Source organism: Xenopus laevis, chromosome 3L, assembly GCF_017654675.1.
Source record: "Xenopus laevis strain J_2021 chromosome 3L, Xenopus_laevis_v10.1, whole genome shotgun sequence".
In the NCBI taxonomy this organism is placed as follows: Eukaryota; Metazoa; Chordata; class Amphibia; order Anura; family Pipidae; genus Xenopus; species Xenopus laevis.
This window is the reverse complement of record NC_054375.1, coordinates 76,393,619-76,414,555: the sequence shown is the minus strand read 5'-3', so window position 1 is coordinate 76,414,555 and position 20,937 is coordinate 76,393,619. Positions and strand designations below refer to the sequence as shown.

The window sequence follows — 20,937 nt, the reverse complement described above, 5'->3', positions numbered from 1 at the left end:
ATGTAACTGTGTAAATACAGTATATCATTTTACCTTCTCTGGTCTTTTTAAGTATACATTTACAAATCATTTCTCTATGTTGCTAGGATTCCAGTATTATGACCTTCATAAAGCACTTCACATAAAAGGATATAATTATTCCTCACTTGAATCAACAAAACCATCAGTAAATTCCAAAGAATCATTACATCAATTAGAAAACAGCAGTGATCGTGTTACAAGGTTGTAAAATGTCCTTCAGCGATAAAGCATGGTGGGTTTATTGCTTTTTTTGATTCTCTGCCTTTTTGACAACATTATCTGGCAAGCAGGATAAATCAGTCCTAATGATCACTAATATTTATAACTGAAATTTGTCTTACCATAACGTATGAGGCATTAATGTAATCTGTTCCTTCTCCTGCCAAAGAAGAAAGGCCTACTCTTGATCTTTCAACTAGAATTAGTTAAGAGAAAGACAGGTTAGACTTCTTTACAATTTAGCTTGGCATAATAAAATATAAATAACAAAATAAACCTACAGAGGGGTTGAACTCGACTGGTATACATCTATCTATCTATCGTCTGTCTGTCTGTCTGTCTGTCTGTCTGTCTATCTATCTATCCAGTGTCGGACTGGCCCCCCGGGATACCAGGAAAACTCTCAGTGGGCCTCTTGCTTCTAACCATTTGGCCTATTTCATGGTCATTCCCTATTTCTTTATGAAAACAAAGAGGCTTAATAATGGAAGAATATAGTATAGTATGTAGAAGAAAGAGACTAGGAGAATGAAGAGATTGAGTGAGGAGAGGAGGTATAGGTTTTCTGGTGGGCCCCTGGCATCCCAGTCCGACACTGTATCTATCTACCTTTCTATCTACATATCATCTATCTATCTATCTATCTATCTTTCTATCTATCTATCTATCTATCTATCCACATAATTGTATGCATACATTGAAAATAACTAAAGCATATCATATCTAAAAAAGGCCTAGAGATAAATACAAAACAGAAAACACAGAATACCTGGAATGACAGATGAAGTCCTGTTTTTATCTCTGTTTTGTGGTTTTAATGCCGTTGAGTAATCACACTGTAGTATGTTCGGCTCGCTTAATAACTAGAAGGAGAAAAAACATAAATTTAATCAAAAGATGTTTTGTGTTATTGTCACACTATACTTTTTTAGATGATACCACATACATTTCCAAACATTTATGTATAGGAATTTCTCATATTCTTTTGTCAATAACACAAAAAGTCAATACATGAATACAAATATGGCTTTCTGTTTCCCATATGAATGCATTTATATTAGACTAATGTATCCTCAGGTTCATAGAATTGCTCCCAACTCCTATTGTCTGCTTACAAGGGTTAAAGCATACAAGGATTTCTCCAGTGCACCAAAGATTTTCTCTCAGAACACATTCCACTAATGAGCAGGAATGCACCTCTTTTTTTTACAATTCATTCAGTATGAATGAGAAGTTATTGTGTATCCTGTGCCATTTTAACAGAATTCGGCCTGTTATCTTGCTAAAGTACACATTATAATGTCCAGTGCTTTATATATGATTAGTCCTTTTTACAAAGCTCAAGGCAAAAGCCACAGTAAAGATACAATCCATGGTATATCTACAGGTTCACGTGTCCTCAAGCCAATTTTCAGTAAGAAATAAAAGAATGAGAAAGAGCTATTATTTGAATAGAATTTGGTTTACCTTGAACTGTGTCTCTAGTCTTGATTTTCCAGATGGGCCCATTGTTAGGAGAGTATTAACATAGCCATGAATATGTGTCTCAGGGACCTCTGTCTCTCTGCTAAGAATAGCCTCCACCAAAGCATCATGGATGAAGATGTATTGCTCCTGGATGATAGCAACAATTTCATTGGTTTTTAAAAATTCATTAACACAGTACCTTACTCAGCAGCAATAATGTACTTTCTATGAGTTTAAAGGAATGCTATCTCTAAAAATAATCTACCTTATTTGTTCCCATAGGAGCAAATATGGCAGAGACTGTATGTGTAGGACACAGGGACTGTTTCTGTATAATGCCTATTGCAAAAAGTATAGGAACTTGATTCCTAGCATGACCGACAGCACTATTGTTGGGTTGACTAGAAACTGTTAGGTGTCTTAAGGGATATGCAGGGTATACGGTGCCTGGTGTCTTAGGGGATATGCAGGCTATACTGTGCCTGCTAACACATTTTTGTGAGCTGAAGAGCTAGTATTGGAGTGTACACATGAAAGACATTCAATAGACTGGAGTTACAGTATGCACTCAGTGCTTGCTAGAGACTGGCTAATGGGCACTTCTTTAAATTGTTCCTATGCTATAAAATCCTAGGATTTCACACATCTTTCACTTATGCCTGTGTTTTAATTTAGCAAATGATCAATCAAATCAAAATAGGGAAATGATTAAAAACACTGAATGGAATACAGAAAATGCTTTCTACTACAACCTGCCTCTTTATATTTCCAGATGTTTGGATCTGATCACATTTATCTACACTATCCTGACTGTCTTTCAAGTCCATTATGGACTCAACAAATCAGCAGAAATCACTTTTTGAACCTTGGAGACTGTAAATCTAAAATACTCATAAATCTGTTCCTCTATTTCAAGTTGCTTGTTTATTTTTCATTTTTAAAATTGACTAGCATTTGTGTAAGCTATAGCTTGTTTTAATTTTAATAAAATGATGGAGTTCTTGGAGTGTGATCCAGTCTCTAGAAAATGTATGTATGACTATATACACATATCATGTGATCAAATGATTTGCAGCACATAAGAATCAAGGTCGAAGTGCTTTTATATTCATTGATTGGAATTTATTTTAGTTAGACACACAGAGCTACTTGTCATGGCTACAAAATAGACAATAGTGATAATTGGCTTTAGTAAGTCACTAAGGGGGACATTTATCAAATACCCAAATGTACAGGGTTTTCAGCGAAAAAAAAAACTTGAATCACTCTAATTTAATGAGTTTTCGAGTGCAAACCAACAAAAAAAACACGAACATCATGGAGGCTACAAACATCTTTAAATAGTCGAAGGGACCTCTGCCACTGACTTCTACATGAACTTGGCAGGTTTTAGTTGGGGTAGTTTCGGACTCAAGCTATTTCCAGGTTCAGGGGATAATAAATCTCAAAAAATTTGAGTTTTTTTAAGAACCTGAAAAAAATCTATTTTTTTATCCAAAAATTTGCGTTTTTACTGAAAACTACCCTTGAAAACTCAAATTTTTCAGGAAAACTAACCTTTAATAAATAACCCCCTACATGTGTTTTAGCAGAGGCAATTCTCAGTATTGTCTGTGGCAGTGTATAGCTGCTACTAGTAACTCCAGAGAAATGATGTGGGGCTCATCGGTGCTGATATTAAGGCAAATATGCATATATGCATATACAAAATCGAAAGCATTTGTGTGCTTCTGTAGTGATGGCTCAATATGAGCTCTTGTTTGCTATGGCAATAAGTGCTGCTTGTTTAGAACTTTTCTTTAATTTGATTGGGGGTGGCGTTCCTGTGGAAAATTATTTTTTTTCTATTGGCTCTAATTAAAACATTGGGCTGCTATGTAAATAAAAACTTTCCATTTATCAAGAGCTGCTGAGTTCTGTAATCTTTAATTTAATAATGCTTTAATTTAGTTTTATTATAAAACAGTTTGTTTGCATGCCCTAGATGGCTGGGTTTTGGTTAAGAGCAAAAGGAAATGCATATATAATAAAACATATTATATATATTTTTTACCTCGGTTTGAACTAAGTAATTTCTTTGAGAACGAATATGTTTCAGGAAGCCAAAAATGTTTACAGTTCCTTCATGCTGAATTTGCTGTAACATGCTGTCCAGTACAATGTACGTACCAGTTCTTCCAACACCAGCACTGCAAAAAAATGATTACAGTTTAACTGAGATTTAGTCATTACTCTTTATAGTGTATCCCATTCACAAATCTGGTATAGAAGGTACTGTAATAGTCTGCTTTAAACCCTCTAAATCAATGGCCAATTAATGCTTAGGTCCACTCTTTCAAAAAAAAAAAAAACAGACTGGAAAGCATTATAAGAACCAACAATATATATTAAGGTTTGTGCTACTTTCAAGCATTTGAATGGAAAATGATTTTACTTCCGATTTCCAGTCTGATATTTTATTGCTTCTCCAGTACAGGAAGAAATACACAGCATCATATATTTTTCACATTTAGAAAATCTAGCCATTTATCAACTTGTTAAATGGCTTTCACCTTTAAAAAGAGTGCATTTCTTAAAGTATTCTATTGATATTAACCGTTTACAAGTATATAACTTACAGGATATTGATGGTACGTGTATTATAATAAGTATAGGCTACAATTTATCACTCAAATGTTGAGTTTGTTTTATGGTACAATTAACATGTAGAGGTTAGTCTGTGGGTATGCATATCATTCTTAGGCTAAATGAAGATACTAAACCTATGGGTTCATTCCTCCATTACTTTATATGGTCATGGAACTCATTGGTCACTTTCCGATATATATTCAGATATCTGACATATTTGGCATTAAATCATATATGAAACAGACCGCTATGAACACTATTGCGTAATGCTCTGAAACAAAAACAAATATGCTGAATATGCCAGCACTATATAAATAATAATAATAATATACCTGTAATAGTAATAACTTCATTCTTTCATAAATGAATGCAACACTTACCTGCAGTGCACTACTACAGGACCATTAAGCTTTGTAGCTGAAGCTTTTCTTACAAATGTGAGTACTGGAAGGGTATATTCAGGAACCCCCATGTCAGGCCACTGTGTATAGTGATATTGCACCACTGCCCGCTCATTTTGTCTGCCCTTTTGTGATCCCTGTTACAAATAGCATTAACATTAATATGTTATACAGTGAATAATATTTACTGGAATACTATACATTTTTATTTATGCAAATAAAAATAAAAATACAATCAATAAGCCTTCCCTAGTACTGGTACCTCAGCAATTCCAGTAAACATCTATTGTCAACAATAAAACATCAACAATAAAGAAAACTATGGACATCAATTTAGGGTTAGCAAAAATACACATCTATAGTTTTCACTGGTAACCTGCAAAAAAAAAAATACTCCACAAGTATAAATAATGCACACTTATTTAATAATGGTTTTATTGTAAGATATTACCGTTCATGAGCTCAGCTCATTTATACGTATTAGATAACGCTAGCATTGATCACGGCTGAGACTGAATGTCAAGAATTTGTAAAGACAACACATCAAGCAGTCTGCATTTATAGAGCAGATGAGCGAGCACTTTTAAGAAGATACCAGATGTTCATTCGTGAAAGCATCCACTTGCCGGCATCCTATTCATGTGCCCCTAATAAAGTGCCCTTTTCTGAATTAGACATCTCTCAAAAGGTCTCCGTGGGGAAAAGACATAAGGAAAGAATAAGAAGTAAAGGACAATAAAAGAATATAAAGAAGAACGAACAAAAAGAATGGGGAAAAGACAATAGAAAAATAAACTGAAAACTAGATAAAAAAAGAATACAATAGAAAATGAAAAAAGAAAAATAACCATACAGACCAATTATAAAAAAACATCCAAGAGTGTTTGGTAGTACTACTACTAATGATACATTTATAGAACCAGATGCATTTAGAAGCAAAATTATCCCTTCAAGAGACTTTCACATAAAGCATTACAACTTATTTGGCAGTCACTTTTGTGGTTTCCTGCAAGGTCTACAGTACTTGCACTGGAAATCAGCAAAACGCGTCAGCTGTGGTGAGAGCAGGGGGAACCTGCTGTGAGCCAGAATGTCAGTGCTGCAGACAAAAATGGCTGACATTTAAGCAGTAACCCTTGGTGTTCATAGACTCCTGAAAGACACATTGAGTGGATATGATTCTAGGACTATATATTCCCCACTTATTCTTTTTTTTGTTCATTTTGGTTCTTCGTATTTTTTTTTATTTTAGACCTTCACTTATTCTTTCCCTATGTCATATTTTCTGAGGAGTCTAACACAGAAGAGGAAAGTATTGCATATTGGTATTGCACATACTATCTGGAGTGGGGTATACATTGCACCACACCAATTTATTTATTTATTACCCCAAATGAGAACCTGGCCAATCTGGTGCAATCACTTGAATGCTGATCAGACAACAATGTAAAACAAGAAATACAGTTCCTTGTGGAAATACACCAAACACACATCAATTTCTGTAACAGATACATCATTTCAACTAAACACCCCAATTTGTCTGTATGTTTATACACTTAGAAATCCATAGTTACAAGGGTTTGCATGTACTTGTGCTATGTTATATGTTTTTATCTCTAGATACAGTGGTAAGCATTGTTACTAACCTTCTTAATCTTATTGTTTCTCACAGTAAATGTTCGTACAGTGTAATAAGCCAAGACCTTTATAGTCTTTTGAGTTACCAGAAATGCACCATATTCTTCACTGCCATCACTAGGCCAATACTGGTCACATTTTCTCTAATAAATGAAATGAAAAACATTTATTTAGTAAATATATCAATTAATAGCTCATGCGCAAATATCAAATGTTATTTGAATGGAAGTGTCACTTATATTTTGGCCCTTTACTCCTGTTTGGTGTTGTACTGAACCTTTAATCCTTTCTGTATTCTCATTCCATTTCATTTTTTTGGCTGACATGCACCAGCCCATGTACTCTTTCTGGTGTATGCTGGTGGAGGGGAGGCTTACAGGATTGGGGTTGATGACAGTTAGGAGTATAGAGTAAATACTGGGAGTTGCAGAATTACAAAGTCTTAGGGGTCAGTTTATGGAATAAATGCAAGGACAGGCAACTGAGCTAGAAGATATCTTGGGAAATAGTATATTTTATTGATCAATTTTAGGATAGTTTATGTTATCTTTTAGGAGGGCTCATTTTGCCTAGAAGATGTATTAGAGCTCACTCTATTAAAATCACCAGACATGTCTCTCTACATGCAGGTTTTGTGAAAAAGGCAGTTATTTTGTTTGTACTGGAATCAGTTATTTGAGTGAGCTCTAATACATCTGCTAGGAAAGGAAGCCCTCCCATCAGATATATTGGATCTAACTGTCAATGAAAATCTGACACCCAACTGCTGCATGAAGAGAAACAGATGCTGAGAGAGGGATAGTGAAGATAAACTTGATTATTTCCATAACAAAAATGTATTACATTTCTTATTTCAGAGTGATGAATCTTATAGTAAATTTTAGTTTTCAAGATAGTTCCCCTTTAAATCAAAACTGCACCAGGATAAATACCAGGATAGTAAATACTGGTGAACAAGAAGGTCCCATTTGAAATTTGTGCAAGTTGTTTTGGAGTTGGGGAGAAAAATGGGAGCATTATACATATTGTATCTATTATCCAGCATATATTAAAAGTAAAACTGGTGTTCAATTATTTAAAGCCACTGAGGTTTTAACCTTGAAACATGTAACATTCCTTTTTAGGAAGGTAATATCAGACACCAAAATAAAAAACAAACTATTAGTACCATGAAAAACCCTGGAAAATTAAGTCCTGGAAAATTAAAACTTACCCTGCCTTTTTCAACAAGGTTTGTAATCATCACAATGACCTCAACATTGTGTTCCCATATCATTCTCCAGAAATCCTCTGCTGTCGATTTTAATGGCCCTTGAGCTGCTATGTAGGCTTTCTGTTTATTGTAGCCCTGTTTTCAGATTAAAATTACAGGATAAGAATAAATGATCAACATAAAGTCCATTCTCATAATCCTTTGAACAATACTGTATTATCTATCTGACAAAGGCAAACCACTGTACACCAAGAAAAGTATAGGCAATGAAAAGAAACTAGAGGTAGTCAGAGACTACCAACACAAGCACTGCCTCAGTGTCACAGCAATGTCCTACTTACGTCTAGGTTTTTTAAAAAGTGAGTATTTGGAATAAACCTTAGAAGTTTGGTAACTCATATTTTGGAAAATTATGATATTTTTGGGGTATAATTAAAATATCTTTTGTTTAGGTAGAAAGGTTTATGTCCCTTTTTTATTTTTGTAAATAATATTTTGCTTAAATATACATACTGTATTGGGCATAAAACATTTACCAAAATTGTGCATTACATGTTTCAAAAACAAGTTATATTCCTTTATTCCTTGAGCAATGCACATTTCTACAATTTGTTAATACGGTTGGCTAGATAATCATACAATCGGCAAAACATAAGAAAAACCTTTGAACTTTATTTTTCCTATCCAAACTTCAAAAAAAAATCCTGCAAATTATTACTTACATCAACAAAATTAGCATTAATATAATCAGTTGCCTTTCCATCCTTCTCTGCAAGCTGTGAAAGTTTAACTCTGCTGTGATCATCTGTAAGAAGAATAGCTGTGATTAAACGCTAATAGCTATCACATTTGTATTAGAATATTATACTTTATTTTTAATCTCACTATTCACTGGTTTTCAAAAAGAAATACAAATGAAAATTAACATTTTAAGTAGAATGAGATATCTAAGAAGTGCAATTTCCTCTGATTTTCATTGGTTAGGATTAATTTCTTTGTTAGGATTGGAACGTGGGCCATGGAACCTCTTACAGAATAATGAAGTACTAGTAATTAGTTTAGACTACACCCAGGTACCCATAGCAGCCAGTCAACAAGTAGAATTTTTGGTCTGCTTAAAAGCACATATCTGACTGGTCTGGTTGCAAAGTCTGATCCCCCAACATTAGATACACCATTTATAGCATTGTTTTTGTGATTGCCCTTTAGAAGCTTTAGCTCTGCTATTAGGATGAATAGAACTTGAAAGGTTAATAAGGTTAATAACCCAGGGGGTGTCCATCACATCCACATTTGGGTGTGCTGTTTTTAAGTTGATAAATTGACCGAACCTTTCTGGAGCTATTCCAACCCCAAATGAACCCGTGGAAATCCCAAATATAAACCTTGCAGGCAAACCATCAAGAAAAGCCGCTGCCATATGTGGTTTTTGTGTCACATTTTAGATGTTTTTTTCTGAGACTCATTGCACTGCATGAAACTGACTATAATTTTAGAAGATAGGGAGAGAAGCATAGTGGGAGACTTGGATGATTTATTGAGCAGATTAGCTGTGAATCCATGTGCCATTGACCATGTGTCTGTAAGAAAGCAACCTCCCCTGCTACACACTAGAGTTTGCTAGAATCTAGAACAAAAAACAAAACCACTCAGCAGCATTCTAGGTATGCATCTGACAGATATTTTATCCAGTTACACTGGCAATTTCTTATTGAGACTTTACTTCTTATTCCTACACAAAATATCCAATACATGGATGTGGACTGATATTTCCAATAAAATAAGGTCAATATCTTTATCATTTTCACTGAACAATTTAGATATATATATATGCACTTCAAGACACTTCAACTTACAGGCAACAATGTTTATATATCTGTTCTTATTCTTGTTGTCTGGGTGGTTGGAATTTTCATATGTAATCCCTAAATCTGTTGTACAATTCTGAACCTCCTAGAAATAATGAAGACAAAATTACTAAAGAATATGTATACATATTTATATATATATATATATATATATATATATATATATATATATATATATATATATATATATATATATATATATATATATATATTATATATATATATATATATATATATATATATATATATAATATATATATATATATATATATGAATCATCAGCACTATGCTTGGGTGCAGTCCATATAACAATAGAAATCCATACATTGAAGGAAATTAATTTAATGCCAAGCCAATGTTTTGAGAAAGGAGACAAAATGTTGGCTTTAAATTCATCTTTTTGACCAAGATAAGAAGTGTAAGTATGGACTGGATTATCTTTAATTTATGGATATACACATATACAGACTGTATGCACGAATGATTATTATTATATACAAGTTATGCTCTTTTTGCTGCCATACCGTTTGCATCAGCTGAAACATTCTTTGTCTTTGTAAAAGTACTATTTACTGTATAACACCACATGTCATTTTCAAATTAATCATTGTAAGGACAGAGAGGAAGCACAGAACCATGTGTATGAATTCACACGTGCAAAATAATTTTCTAAGCATACAATTAGTTATACCCTTATTCTAAACCACTTTCTAAAAATAAAAAAAATCCTTTCTAAAAATACAATATATTTCCCATTACATTTTTGCTCACAATGTATATGGATTAAACGGTCTATATACTACAATAGCAGCTAAAATTAAAATGCCAGTGATATATGCTTACCTGGTAAAACTCTTTCAGTTTCTAATGGGGAAGTGAATAAAAGAGCAAAATAAATTTCACAATGTAAACCAATGAGGATGTGGATCTGAAAGCCTTCAAAATGTTAACTTATGGTGATAATGAAAGAAAACACAAGACAAACACAGCAAAATATATACATATTTATAAAAAGCATAAACCATGACACATAAGATTATGAAAGGACAAATGAGTTGGTATGAAGACATGATAGGGGTTATTATCACTTCATCTCTTCTTGAGGGACAGTCTGATTTAATATAATGTCTTTGGTAGAAATGCCTGTCTACCTCCCCAGCCTTAAACTCAATGGCAATGCAGTAAGAGACATGTTTCAGCAATACAACCTACTGAAGATCCATGATCTAATATGTATCTTTATAATTTCTCAGACTATGCCTAAAACAGGATCTCCTATGCACTCCTGTTAAAAAAGGAAAATGTTGTACAATGTAGACTACCCTTCTATAGTAGCCCATCCCCATAAAATTATGGTGTTAAAATGATTGCTGGCATTTACACAGCCTCTATCAACTATTTAAATGTCTGTGTTAATAAAGGCAAATAAGTAAGAACAGTCTTTAGCTTCTCAGGAGGAAAATATGAAAGAACCAGTCATGGTAAGTCTCATTTATACTGTAACAGATACGGAAACTGGTCTGGTGTGAGAAAAGTGATTACATTTAACATAGGATTGCCTAGCTGGTATGAGGAGGCAAAAGTACAATTATTTTTGACAGGTTTAATAAAATGCTTAGCGTGGTCCTTAGGGAATGTCTTTTCCTAGTCAGTCCATGGAACTATAAGAACAGGCTCCTGCCATAGTTTGTTTTGCCATGGCAAGTTGGCATCCAAGTTATGTAGCAACTGCTTACCTTAGCACACTAAAATGGCTGAACTAAAGCATAATAAGTCACTTATAACTTACACTAAGGGACTAAAAAACATATTTGATAACTCCATAATTTTGAGAACTAAATAAAACGGTAATGGTAAATGGAATAAAGAGACTGATAATGGATTAAATCAGTGTTTTTGAACCTTGGGTCCCAAAATGTTGCTGCAATGCAACTTTCAGCATTCTCCAAAAAAGTAATTGTCATGATATTTTGGGCGTTTGGAGACCCAAGGTTAAAAAAACTAAATTAAGATTTAATAAATACAAACTCACACATGCTCTATTTCTTCATATGGATGTTTTACACTTGCCTTTTGTATATTTAGGATTAAACCTCTTCTAATTCTCTAGTAAAATGCATAAATCTAAGTCTACAAGGCCCAACATTAGCGAAACTAAGAAATAATTGATTACCAAGCAAACTCTTTTACACTGGCAGCCATTGATATCGATATGACTTTGGCCCTATTAACGGGGAATGGTCGACTTCCAAACCAAAATTTGATAAAAAGGCCACAATAACACAGAAATCCCTAATATACCCATCATAGTTTCCTGTTTCTTCAAAAAGTATGAATAAATGCCATTTTCTATGCAGTTTAACAGTTCTTTTCTTTCTGCATCATTTGAAATCCTGGCAGTAAGGAGGGAGTAAACACTGATGTTATACATTGTAACAACTTCTCCACAGCTTACAGACAGCATGCAGGAACTACATAACCCACAATGCATTGCACTATGATGTTCTGTTCCTTATTGAAATCATGTGTGCAGGGAATTGTGGTGTTTGGAGGATACAGGCTGAGGACAGATTTATGCAGTAGTCAGCCAGCTGAGAAAAGTAGTCAGACAGATTAGCAGGAGAGCAGGGGGCTAGGCTTAGGGAACTGTTCCAAAACATTTTAAATTATGAAAAGTCATCATATTTTTTAATTGATGTATATTGCAAAGTTGCTTAAAATGATGTTTACTTTTCAAAAAACGTAAGTTATTTTTTTGTGGAGTTCCCCTTTAAACACACCAGTATCCTTATTCTCCTTGTCTTTAACATATATATGTCCTGTCATCAGATTTTAAACATTACTATAGATATTATAACAACATTTATGCCCATTGCATGATGAAACACAGCTAGGAAGTCTTATGGGTATCGAGTCTGCATAAACCAGACAACATTATTTTTTTCTTCAGTTACAATCAACAGAAACTGTACCTCAAATTCATCAGTAAATCCATTTCTTGAATGTAAATCTTCAACATGTTTATGGAACTGCTTCAAAGGTATTGCTTCAACATCATCTATGGCACATAAGAAGATATATTTTGTAAACAGAACTGCACTTGGAATTTAGCTAATCTTGAAAATTCATTACAGGCAGAAGATTGTTTTTCTACAATGTTTTAAATAAGGACCCTTATCTTTCTTATATTCATAGTGTATTGTATTTTATTTATATAGTGAAATCCTGCTATAATTTATATTTCTTTTTGTCACAACTGGCCTGTTCATTTGGAGTTGAAGGGCACTTATAGGCTCTTTCAATTCAATGTTAATGGAGGGGCAATTTGAAACATTTTGCCTCCTTTCCAAGGAGCTACAAAATGCTTGGTCGATAAAAAGATGCTATTACCCTTAGAAAGAGATAGTTAAGTACATATGTTTCCTGCTGCAGTGACAGTTTAAATTGACCCTGTTTCTTGCATTTATGTTGACATGAATATTGCCTCATTAACTGGCAAGGTAAATGTTGATTATTTCCTTATTATAATTGCTAGGCAACTACAGCTTTGCAAGAATATTTTATTACTTAATTGCAGCGCCCAGAAAATTCTTTTATTTCCATTCTATTTTTACTTCTGTCAAATAAATACGTTTATAAACTAAAACACATTTCTTCTGATTTACATTTTAATGACATTGATATCATTTGTATAGAGCTGCTTGTCAAATCACTGTTGATAATATACCTTACCCTTAAAAACTATGAAAACATTCCACCACTTATTGCTCTCTGAATCACAAATCTATTATAACAAAGCACTGTTTCCAAAAACTAAGGTGCAATCAAAAGGTGACTGTGAGCAATCACAAATTTACTGCACATGCTATGAATAAATGTAGGGTTCTGTCCATGCTGCTCCTGTACTTTAAGGGGCCCATTTACTTAGTTCGAGTGAAGGAATAGAAGAAAAATAGTTCGAAATTCGAATGTTTTTTTTTGGCTACTTCGGCCATCGAATGGGCTACTTCGACTACGACCTTCGAATTGAACGATTCAAACTAAAAATCGTTCGACTATTCGACCATTCGATAGTCGAAGTACTGTCTCTTTAAAAAATTCTTCAACCCCCCTAGTTCGCCACCTAAAACCTACCGAGGCCAATGTTAGCCTATGGGGAAGGTCCCCATATGCTTCCTAACAATTTTCTGATCGAAGGATAATCATTCGATCGAACGATTATTCCTTCGATCGTTCCATCGTAGGAATAGCGCAAAATCCTTCGACTTCGATATTCAAAGTTGAAGGATTTTACTTCGACCCTAGGTAAATGTGCCCCTAAAGGTGTGGTTCACCTTTATATGAACTTTAAGGGGGTTATTTATCAAGGTCCGAACTTATCTCAATATTGTCTGCTACAAACTCCGATCTAAGACACTCAGGTTTTTAACACTTATTTATTATTACATTTTCTCGAACATTTGCTTTGCGGTAAAAACTCAGATTTTGACAATTTTTTCGGAGGCTTCACCCAGTTTTCACAATTTTTTCAGGATTTTCACCCGAAACCTCTGATTTTTGCCTGATACCTCAGAAAACTTTGGGGTTTGGCATGAGACCCAGCACACATCAATAAAATCATTGGGACTTCTCCCATTGACTTATATGCAACCTTGACAGGTCTGAGATGCTAGAATTTCAGATTCTGAGTTTTCCAGCCTTGAGGTTTAATAAATTCCGAAAAATTCGGGATTTTTTTAAAAGCCAATTTTATTAAAAAAAATCACAAATTTTTCGTGATTTTTGTATTCGGGGCTTAGTAAATAACCCCCTTAGTGTGATATAGAATGTTGTATTTCTATCAACTTTGCAATTGGTATTCATTATTTATTTTTTTATAGCTTTTTAATTATTTGCCTTCCTTTTGTACATATTTGCAGCTTTCGCATTTTGGTCACTGACCCTGGCAGCAAACAACTGTGTTACTTTTTATTACTTATCATTATATTCAGTCCCTCTACTATTCACATTCCTGTCTCTTATTCAAACCACTGCTTGCTTGCTAAGGAAAACAAGACCCTAGCAACCAGAGAGCTGCTGAAATTCCAAACTGGAGAGCTGCTGACAAAAAAGGATAACTGAAAAACAACATGGATTGGATCCATTCAAATCATATAACAAAAAACTGTTTCATATAAAAACTAATGGAAATAGGATAAAAAAAATACTGGTTCTCAATTTGCTTATCAATAGCTACATACCGTATCAACTAAATATTTAGACAAAATATATCACTACACATTGAAAGTAGTATGTTTGTAAAGTTCTTCTGTTGAAATCTGTATATCTTATGTGTATTGTATATCTACTGTATATTAGAGTGTGCAGTATATTCTTATTTTCTGCTATAATGTTAACTCTTGGTCTAAATGTAGGAGAGTAAAGGTAGACCTTTAGTATTTAAGTATTTCATTATTTTTAGTAATCCAAATGACTTTTTTCTACGATTATCTGCCATGTATATTTTTAACATGAACATTAACTAGCAGTGCATCAAAATACAGTTATTCAAGCCTTGCAAACTACTGTAGCAGGCAGGGAGAGTGCTATCAACTGGGGAAAAGTGATCTACTGACTGCAATGTTAGTAGAAGTAAGAAAGTAACTCCCTGACTATACACAAATATACTGTAAGGCCACATGTCAATTTTGCCATACAGAATCATGTATGGCTCCAACTGCAGCGTAAATAACTGATAATAGAGACAACTACTAAAACTCAGATAAACAATGAAAAATACTACAGTATTATATAACAACATCATCTGTGGCATATAAGAAGACATATTTTGTAAACAGAACTGCACTTTAGTAGTTTTGTAATTTAGCTAATCTTGGAAATTCATAACAGGCAGAAGATCCAAATCATACCTCCAATAATTTGGAGCTGAAGGGCACATATAGGCCCTTTCAATTCAATGTTAATGGAGGGGGAAGGTTCTCCCTCCCCCGTAGGACTACAGAAGCAAGTAAAGGCATTTTGTACAAATACTAAAAAGTATTTTGTTCCTTGGCTTCATTGCTTTAATACATGCCTTCTGTTCCATCCTTACAGTCCTCTTAATCACCTGTTACCAGTTACAGCTAGGTCTAAATTATTCACTCATCTCTCAGCTACTTTCTTATTAGCAAAAAAAAAAATCAACCCAATGTATCACAGACATCATAATTAAGGATTTTCTGTACAGCAAAGGCAAAGTGATAGATGCAGGGAAGTAGATATTCCATCACTGTTCAGTAATCAGTAGTTTATGAACATCTATCTTATTTTAAAACTTAAATAACTTTGATTAAGGACAATAATTTCCCAATATCTAAAGATAATGGATACTTTATCTTGATGTCCTTCAGTACATACACTTAGCCTCCTTCTTGCATTCATCTTCTGAAATTAGCCATAAGTTCTTTAATAAACAGATTGAAGTGTGTTACATTGTGTTCGGTATGCATTTATTGGATGAAATACAATTTCATTGTATATAGATTATTGAGTGCATTCTTTGAAAAGGAATCATCAAACTATGAAAGAAAACTTTTTTTTTTAACAACAGATGTTCACCATTTAGACCACCCAATAAATTAAGCTTTGGTTAACTAGAATTTGTTGATATGATTTTATCATCCATCTGTTCTTTTTTAAAGATGAGCGAAAATGAATACTAAAATTGAATTATCTCAGCAGCCTAGAAAGGAAAATCCACGTATTTGCACCTTCACACTTGCAAGACAGCATCTGGCAGTAGTTGCATATATTATAATTAGCTGCATATAGTGTATTAAAAATAATAACCAGGCAAACATAGAAACGGGATTTCTTACTGAAACAGTAGTATCAAATATGAAAAATAAGTAAAATGTAGAAAAATACTTGATCATAAAAAGGAGAAACAAGTCACAGATACTCGACTTTACATACTCATATCTCACAAGTATGTATGCTGCAGGTTAATGATTAACATAAAACAGTGATAATATAAATACTCATTTTCAGTTAAGCACACCTATACACAGTATTTTAAGCACCACGAGTAGGTTCTTAGCATTCACTACAAATAAAGATTTATGGTATATCTTTGGTGAAGGTGTCTGGGTGGCGAAGAAAGCTTATTGTCTATCTTTTCCATAAATAAAAAGTATAACAAGGAGAAATAAATAAATATTTCATGACATTTTTAAGTTAGAAATTCCCTGCAGATTTTTTTTTTGCAAAAAAACCCCCCAAACAAACATTTTTCAGTCCCTAAAGTAGTACCCCCCTATTATACAGAAACCTCCTCTTTTTAAATCTCAAAGCCTTTTTGCAGTTTTCTACCCAGCTAATTATTTTGCCAATTGCCTCTTTAGCTGCACATACATATTGCCTATTTTGTTCTTGTTCCTTAACATTAGGGGGCAAATTTACTTATGGTCGAATATCAAGGGTTAATTAACCCTCGATATTCGACTGTCGAATGTAAATCCTTCGACTTCGAATATCGAAGTCAAAGGATTTACCGCAAATAGTTTGATCGAATGATAAATCGTTCGATCGAACGATTAACTCAGCCGAATCGTTCGATTCAAAGGATTTTAATTGAACGATTTTTCTTCGACCTAAAGATTGTTCCAAAGCCTATGGGGACCTTCCCCATAGGCTAACATTGACTTTGGCAGGTTTTAGGTGGCGAACTAGGGGGTCGAAGTTTTTTTAAAGAGACAGTACTTCGACTATCGAATGGTTGAATAGTCGAACGATTTTTAGTTCGAATCGTTCGATTCGAAGTCGTAGTCAAAATTCGAAGTAGCCAATTCCATGGTCGAAGTAGCCAAAAAAAAACATTTGAAATTCAAAGTTTTTTTTATTCTATTCCTTCACTTGAACTACGTAAACGGGCCCCTAAGTGTATCTGTCAAACGGTATTTATGATTGCCTGTTTGGACAAAAGACATATTTGAGGACACCAGAGGGCTAATAGTGAACTGTGTGCATTGAATTTAATTCTTGTCCTGATTAGTTGAATTCTAAGCCACAGCTTACAAGGGAAACAAAGAGTGGCACTTCCCCTCCAAAATAAGACACCAATTTGACTTTACAGGAACAACAATAAAATTCATCCACATCTATGGCCCTATCCTATCTCACCTAGGCTACTGTAACCTGCTGCCTCTCAAAATCTTAGACGTCACCTCTCTACATTAAAATCTATATTAAATGCTGGTGATATAAACTTTCTGCTCTTGAGATAACTGGGCCCTCCATTACTGAGAACGTTATCATGGAACCACATCCCATAAGAAAAGTATAACTTGCACAATACTTCTTGTAACTTTCCTTAGTTTTTGAATTCCTCCATCTTTTCAACTGTAAACATAGGGGTTTCAACCCTCTAATAATTGTAAATCTTTATAGCTGTTATCTTTCCATTTGTGTAAATGTCCCACCCACTAAGCTTGTAAGCTATGTGGAGCATGGGCCTCCTTCCTTCTGTGTTTCTTAACACTTGTAACTTGAGCTTTGACAAAAACAGGTATCACATCTATTAACAGAAGCTATTATTAGGGATGGGCGAATCTGACCCGTTTCGTTTCGCCAAAAATTCACCACCGGCGAAATTTCGCTGACGCCCATTAAAGTCTATGGGCGTCAAAAAAAATTTGTTGCGCAGCAAAATTGTTTTGATGCGGGTATTTTTTTTTTTTTTTGACGCACGACGCCATACAAGTCTATGGGCGTCATTTTTGAGGCGAAACAAGGCGAAAAAATTCGCCCATCCCTAGCTATTATGGAAAATGATTGGTAAATGAGCATTTACCTTATACTTGAGCTAAAGTACCATACATCAATGCATAGATCAATGCTTATAGAACAATAGTACAATATGTTTTTTAATGTTCAGATGTTTTGGTAGCCTTCAGGTAGGTTGTTTCACATAACAGAAAGACCCCTATATCAAAAACAATCTGGATTACAAATCCCATATACACACACATTACTTTATGGCTCCAAAAACATTCAGACACTAAAAAAATCTAATAGGGGTGTTTTCCATCTAATTGGATTAATGCTAGGTTAGATAAAAATTGCTGAAATGTTATCACATAGTGAAAACTGTCAATATTGAATAGTTATTTGTTTAAAGGGATACTTTCATGGTAAAAAATGTTTTTTTGCAAAATGAATCAGTTAATAGTGCTGCTCCAGCAGAAATCTGCACTGAAATCCATTTCTCAAAAGAGCAAACAGATTAATTTTGAAATCTGACATGGGGCTCGGCATAATGTCAGTTTCCCAGCTGCCCCCAGACATGTGACTTGTGCTCTGATAAACTTCAGTCACTCTTTACTGCTGTACTGTAAGTTGGAGTGATATCACCCCCCTCCCTTCCCTCCCAGCAGCCTAACAACAGAACAATGGGAAGGTAACCAGATAGAAGCTCCCTAACACAAGATAACATCTCCCTGGTAGATCTAAATACAGCACTCAATAGTAAAATCCAGGTCCCACTTTGACACATTCAGTTACATTGAGTAAGAGAAACAACAGCCTGTCCAAAAGCAGTTCCATCCTAAAGTCCTGGCTCTTTCTGAAAGTAAATGACCAGGCAAAATGACCTGAGCTGGCTGCCTACACTCCAAATTACAACTAAAAAAATACACTTGCTGGTTCAGGAATTACATTTTATATTATAGAGTGAATTATTTGTAAAACATTTGTGTAAACAGTGTAATTTTAGAAATAAAAAATACATAATAAAAACCATGAATCCCTTGAAATGGAACACTGTATTTTGGATCTTACAGGATAACAGGTTTCTAGATTATAAACCTTATAACAACAGTGTGTGTCTTTTACCAGCTGCCGGCATTTTGCAAGATAAGAAATACAAGACCTGGTTGGACAGTGTCATAACAGGGATAACATCATACCACATCAATGGTCAGACAAACCCATTAACTAAAGAAATAGTCAATTATACTAAAACAAAAACATAAATACCAAATTGCGCTGGGGGCTACCATTATGCTGAAACTTGTAGAACATTCAGAGCTATCTAACCACAATAATGCTTTCATGTACTACATTGTTTTTGTCAATTGAAAACCAAAATTTTACCTGCAACTGGAAATACTGGAATTGGTGGACCAGCAATCACCCTTGATGATGTGTTATCTTCTAAATAAAAATGTGCTGTCTGGAAACATTTCCTGAAATAGCAAATTTCAATTGTTATAACTGATAAAAAATTGGTACACATAAACACAAAATGTAAAACAGTTTTTCCCTCTTGTTTCAACTTCTTTTTAATAATGTTCGTAAATATACACAATGCCCTGCCATTTATGCTCATGTAATTGCCTGCTTGCATATTTTACAGGATTTCTTTTAATTTCAGGTGCTGTTTGTTCAGCTTTGTATAGCTTAAATATGCATTTGTTTCTATTTATGTTAATGCCAACTCCTCTGTTCTAGTGGCAAACACTTATTTCAGTTATAATTAAATATAAATAGTAGCTCATTTGTTTAGAAGCACTTAAAAAACTACAACTTGCCCTTAGAATTTAATTCTGATAAAACGTCTGCTTCCATTCTGCTTTAGAAATGAGTGTTCTCTAGTATGCCTCTATGATGAAATCTGAAGGGAAACCAGTCTGATCATAATTCCTACATGCTCCCTAATAGGAGCCACTAATCTATCTCTGAACAGCTTTATAGGCTCGATAATGACAAATCTGTCCCAGATACAAGAATTAGGTCTTTCACTGAAAAACAAACTGTAGTATAAAGTTGGCATATCACAATCACCCCATGTAGGTATAGAGGAATATGGGTGGATAGAGGGGATATAATTAACTAAATGTGAGTTACAGCATAATAAGGAGCGGGTCCTACATTAATATTGCACTGGATCTCACAGGCTACTATGCCTCTTACTTAAATCTAAAATGTTTTTTAGTTTGCCAAAAATATCAGCATACATCAGCACATTTAAATAAGGCACTGGATTTCTTTCAACTATAACATTTAAAACTAAAATTTTGTATTAACTTAAATTACATTGCTCACCATTTAATGGCATTGTCTTATCTTTCATTCTGCTGAAGAATTCGATATCCATAAACCAGACATGAGCGTGCATATATCATTTAATATGCAGCCATATGAATACCAAGTGCTCTGGGTTACGTGCAACATAATATAGGTAAATCCAATGCAGTTTGCCATCTGTTTGGAGTGAAAGGTGAACAATGGCCTGTCTATGTGCTAAGTGTAAAATAGGTGTACTAATTATCACAATTATGAATGTTAACACCTATCTATCAATAACAGGAAAACATTTTTTTTCACGTAGATTAGCAAATAATAAGAAACGTTGAAGAGCGTTCCTGATTGAAAGCACCTACACAGTTGCAATATATGAAACTTTTTTTGCAGCATGAGCCATTAATAGAAACCAGTTATTTGC

The 20,937-nt window shown here is 34.1% G+C and overlaps 1 protein-coding gene across 5 annotated transcripts in view; it reads right to left on the bottom strand.

Annotated features, from left to right (window-relative positions):
- The window catches only part of ptprz1.L (protein tyrosine phosphatase, receptor type Z1 L homeolog), a 113,170-nt gene that overhangs the window by 7,596 nt on the left and 84,637 nt on the right, over nucleotides 1–20,937 (bottom strand). For 3 of the 5 annotated variants that reach the window (XM_041585028.1, XM_041585029.1, XM_041585031.1), the window contains 12 exons: nucleotides 19,587–19,678; nucleotides 12,428–12,513; nucleotides 10,299–10,319; nucleotides 9,444–9,540; nucleotides 8,310–8,392; nucleotides 7,588–7,722; nucleotides 6,383–6,517; nucleotides 4,716–4,873; nucleotides 3,761–3,896; nucleotides 1,708–1,854; nucleotides 1,010–1,103; nucleotides 363–436 (listed from right to left, as the gene is read on the bottom strand). In XM_041585028.1, the coding sequence (XP_041440962.1) occupies nucleotides 363–436; nucleotides 1,010–1,103; nucleotides 1,708–1,854; nucleotides 3,761–3,896; nucleotides 4,716–4,873; nucleotides 6,383–6,517; nucleotides 7,588–7,722; nucleotides 8,310–8,392; nucleotides 9,444–9,540; nucleotides 10,299–10,319; nucleotides 12,428–12,513; nucleotides 19,587–19,678 (1,258 nt within the window). 5 annotated transcript variants of the gene reach the window in all.